General features: G+C 49.4%; 1 protein-coding gene across 1 annotated transcript; it reads left to right on the top strand.

The window, feature by feature from the left end:
* The first annotated feature begins 2926 nt into the window (after nucleotides 1–2926).
* On the top strand, nucleotides 2927–4606 carry LOC123162932 (cytochrome P450 710A1-like). Its single transcript, XM_044580702.1, has one exon. It carries the CDS (start codon nucleotides 2975–2977, stop codon nucleotides 4460–4462), a length of 1488 nt encoding a protein of 495 aa, XP_044436637.1. The 5' UTR covers nucleotides 2927–2974; the 3' UTR covers nucleotides 4463–4606.
* The last annotated feature ends 573 nt before the right edge of the window (nucleotides 4607–5179 follow it).

Genomic DNA, 5179 nt, shown 5'->3' on the forward strand with positions numbered 1-5179 from the left:
CCAAAGCCCTGTTTTCGACTAGTGTTAGTCCAAGCATCTTCCTGTTAGAAACATCCACAACATTTGACTTCTAAAGTTCATAATCGCTCACCAATCTGAAAGGGAATCCTTTTGCAATCTATCCATGATTCAATTTGCAATTTCTAAAATTAGCATGTATGTAGTAGACAAAAACTGGACGCTGTACATAATCAGAAGTAATCTTCAAGCTTTGAGGCGTCGAAGAACTGCGAAAAAGACGCCTGGGTGGGAACTGGGAAATGAGTTGACTGACTTCCCTCCATCAGGTGATATTGATGATTCCAACTTTGGTGGTGACACTAGTTCATTTTTTTCGACCTGCTGACACTGCAGCTGTCCAGCAAAATCACCATGAGTAAGTGCACCAGATGAACCTTCATTGTTACCACAGTTAACATGTTTGGTGTCACAACTGACTAGCTCTGCTTCTGAAACATGCTGTTGGTCATCGCAAATCCGTGAAGGTGCCGAAGAAAGTTCAGAATTCTCTGAAATGGTTTTGCGAGATGAGCCTTTCTTGCTCCTCCGAGGCTTGACTCTAGGCTCACCCTTGCCATTTTGCTCTGAAATGCTTTGACTTGGATATTTATCTGCGTTTCTTGGCTCTCTTCCTGCAACATGTAGCTCCGACGCAGACACTGAATCAGTGGCAGGCTGAACCTCATAGCTTTCTGAATCGCCTCTCTGCATCTTAGGAGCATGCAACTACTGCTGCTTCTGGACTTCATTGGAAGGCATGCTTTCTGGCTTTATTGAACCAATGGGATGACCAAATGTTGAAGGAGGCATGTAGTTTTGCTTGACATTTTGAATAATACTAGAATAAGAGGACTGGTGACAACTGAGTGGAGTCCCTATGTTTTGGCCAGATTGATTCAGAAACATCATCATAGCCAATTCCGATCCAACGGCGGGCATGTGCTGCAAGTTACCATATGGATTTCCAGGTGCCCTCTGAAATGGTGACATATTTACAGATACAATATCTAGCCCAGGTACTGCAAGTAAAAAAAAAAAGAGTTCGTATCCAACTTACAAAATGATACAACAAATATTTGCAGATTCAGTCACAACCCCAGGTACTGATAAAGCATGGTTGAGGAGTACCTCCATAACCAGGCAGGCATTGTCGCTTCGAATTCAGTGTTCTCCGGAGTTTCAATGTCCCATATGCTCACACGCTCGGGTCTTTCTCCGCATCCATGTTTATCACATTCAATCTGTTAATGCAAAGTATATGAGGACGGCCACATGATGATAGGCACGTTCATTCAAGTTTTCTGGAAGGAAAGCAAGGCACCTGCAAGTTGCGCCATTTGGAGTTCGGCCATCTCATCGGATCAAAGTAGTAGCAGTAGCACGGTCTAATTAAAAACGCTACTACTAAGTAGCAGTAGCGCCCTGTTTTGTCCAGCGCTACTGCTAAGATGATGTGTATAAGGTTTTTCTTCGTAGTATGTGCTTGAGACCAAGAATGACCATCCCTACATATTATTGAGTCCCCTCCTAGCGTGTCTTTTCCACTCAGTCTCCCCTCATACCGCGATTGAGGGAAGGGAGACCTATCTTCTTAAGGTCAGGAATGAAGTCAACACAAAACCCAATGAAACCCTCTATTTGATGCCCATGGAGATGCTTCCTTCTGGCCTAGCGCGGTTACGGACATATTTCTTTAGGACTTCCATGAACCTCTCAAAGGGGAACATATTGTGTAGAAATACAGGGCCCAGAATGACAATCTCGTCGACTAGATGAACTAGGACGTGCGTCATGATATTGAAGAAGGATGGTGGGAACACCATCTCTAAGCTAACAAGACATTGCACCACATCACTCCTTAACCTTGGTAGGATTTCTGGATCGATCACCTTCTGAGAGATTGCATTGAGGAATGAACATAGCTTCACAATGGCTAATCGAACGTTTTCCGGTAGAGAAAGTTGTGCGCACGTTTACATTTAAAAAATACCATAGAGTCCTCGCCGCTGTCTAAAAAACTTCTCTGAAAAAAAATCCTCACCTTCATCTAAAGAAAAGTAAAAAAGAAAAAATTTACCAGAAGTCCTCATCTCCATTGAAAAAAAATACATTTAGAAAATAATACACACCTTCATCTAAACAAAATTTCAAAAGATTTCTTACCACGACCAACCAGCTTGCGTCACGTGGCATAGCTGCTTGGCCACCTTTCATGCGTAGCTTAATAGGTTTAATTTGGCTGCGAGGCAGTGGAATCCGGCAAGAAAAACGCAGCCAAACTGAGCTTATCTCTCATGTTGTCACGCAGCTGAATTCACATGGAACTAGATGATACGCCACACATTGCTGCGAAAATTCGTTGCGACATATGTTAATTAGATCTGGTTGTATGGACCATGGATATTTGATTAATAATATGATAAGTGAAACTAAAAACACATATACATGTGCTTTATTATTATTTTATTATCGAGGTGATCCTTTTGCCATGCATGTTTGCATGTTGAGATGGATCATTTGCCATACATGTTGATGTGGTATGCGTGCATGTTAAGGTAAATATGTAGTGTAGCGGGGATCATCTACTTAGTTATATAGGATACAGGATATAGGATACTATATTGATTGTGCAATACGCGGGTTGAGAAGAGATTTCAAATCAAATTGTTTAAAAGCCCTGGTGTTGTGCATGCTGGGATGGGAGCATCTGGGGCGTTTTTGGTTGACTCTCTAAACAGCAGGATCCTAAATTCCGAATCAATCTCAGCAGCCATTGACTGGTCATTAGCTTTCAGGAAAAGGGATTGTGCCCTATCACTTGAGTTAGACGCCTAAAAGGGCAACGACCCAGCCTGCCCGGCCATACGGCTTATATATGCGCTAGCTCTCCGGTATTCCAATACGTTGAGTTGCGAGAGGAGGAGGAACAGACCTTGATTCTTGAGCTCCACGAGGTACAGCGCGGCGCGGCGCAATGGTGGAGCTGCTCCCTGTTGGTTTCATGGACTGGCTGGCGCTGGCTGTGGCTGTGGCGTTATACTACTTTCTTGTCGAGCAGCTGTCATACCGCCGCAAGAAGGGGGCCCTGCCAGGCCCGTCGTTGGTCGTGCCGTTCCTCGGCAGCATCGTGCCCATGATACGAGACCCGGCCGGGTTCTGGGACACGCAGGCGGCCCGGGCAAAGAAGTCCGGTGCCGGGCTGGCGGCTGAATTCGTGGTCGGCCGGTTCATCGTCTTCATCCGCGACTCGGAGCTATCCCACCGCGTGTTCGCCAACGTCCGCCCCGACGCCTTCCAGTTCGTTGGCCACCCTTTCGGCAAGGACCTCTTCGGCATCTTCTACCTGTTCGGCGACGAGCACAAGGACCTGCGCCGCAGGATGGCGCCCAACTTCACGCCGCGCACTCTCTCCACCTACGCCGCCGTCCAGCAGCGCATCATCCTCGCCCACATCCGGAGGTTGCTAGACCGGAACCGGAGATCAGTCGCGGCGCCGATACAGGTGACCTGCCGCAACATAAACCTCGAGACCTCGCAGACGGTCTTCGTAGGGCCGTACCTCACCGAGGAGGCGAGGGAGAGATTCGACAAGGACTACGCCCTCTTCAACGCGGGTCTCCTGGCAATGCCCGTGGACCTGCCCGGGTTCGCCTTCAGACGCGCGAAGCTGGCCGTGGCGCCGCTGGTGCGCACGCTCGGGGAGTGCGTGCGCCAGAGCAAGGCACGGATGCGCGCCGGCGGCGAGCCGGAGTGCCTCGCTGACTACTGGATGCAGGCCCTGGTGAAAGAGATCGACGCGGCCGCGACGCCTCCCGTGCACACCGATGACGTGGAGCTTGGGGGGTTTCTGTTCGACTTCCTCTTCGCCGCCCAGGACGCGTCCACCTCTTCGCTCTGCTGGGCTGTCGCCGCCCTGGCGTCCCACCCAGACGTCCTCGCCCGCGTGCGCGCCGAGGTGTCCGCCGTCTGGTCGCCCGAGTCCGGGGAGCCCATCACCGGCGAGAAGATCCAGCAAATGAAGTACACCCATGCGGTCGCGCGCGAGGTGGTCCGCTGCCGTCCTCCGGCGGCGCTGGTGCCGCACATTGCCGCGGAGCCGTTCCAGCTGACGGAGTGGTACACGGTGCCGAAGGGCGCCATCGTGTTCCCGTCGGTGTACGAGTCGTCGTTCCAGGGGTTCGCCGCGGCGGACGAGTTCGACCCGGATCGCTTCTTCTCGGAGGAGCGCAGGGAGGACGTGGTGTGCAAGCGCAACTTCCTGGCCTTCGGCGCTGGCGCGCACCAGTGCATGGGGCAGCGGTACGCCCTCAACCACCTCGCGCTTTTCATGGCGCTCTTCGTGTCCGTCGTCGACTTCAAGCGGGACTGGACGGAGGGATGCGACGAGCTGGTGTACGCGCCGGCCATCATGCCTAGGGATGGCTGCGCCGTCTACCTCCAGCAGTGTTGCTCTTCGTTCTGAGCTGCTACTGCTATTTCCCTTCCCTTCCCTTCCCTTGTGCATGCAAATGCGCTGGCTATGTATCTACTGTTTGATGCCCATGCGTTGGCACAGAATAAAAGAAAACATGGCGATCAAATAATTATCCCAATTTAAGATGATCATGGTGACGTGTGGTTTCCATTCATAGAGTAAGAAATTGATTCTCTCGTTTCTTCCTCCCTCGGCAATCTTCATTTCTTTGCAACCATCCTTTGTAAGAAGACAAAGTGATATATGATCTCCCAACCCCTCCTTCGCACCACCTTCATTCTTGATCTTGTAACTCTATAAATTGTTTAATATTTATTGATTCAAAATAATATTTTGATTCTATTTCCATTTATCAATAGTGAAAGATGTACGCAATGCAATGTTTGCATCATCTTATCTTTCGAAGGCAAGAAAGATAAGACTTCAAACCAACATAGAGACTTGATTAACTAAAATATCCATTGTCCCAATTTCTTGAACTTCTCCCCAAGCACAAATTTAACTATAACACATGGTTGGTGCAAACCCACCATGTCCCATTGCTGGACACCTCACACACTACATCCATTCTCCCCATGGAGAGAATATCTGGTGCTACGGGAGCACCTCACATTAGGTTCTCCCGCGCGACCTCGGCCGTCGATCTAAGATCCAAGGGGCAGCATCACAGGATGTGGAATAAAGTGTCATTTTGAGAATGTTTGG

This window comes from Triticum aestivum, chromosome 7B (genome assembly GCF_018294505.1).
Source record: "Triticum aestivum cultivar Chinese Spring chromosome 7B, IWGSC CS RefSeq v2.1, whole genome shotgun sequence".
In the NCBI taxonomy this organism is placed as follows: Eukaryota; Viridiplantae; Streptophyta; class Magnoliopsida; order Poales; family Poaceae; genus Triticum; species Triticum aestivum.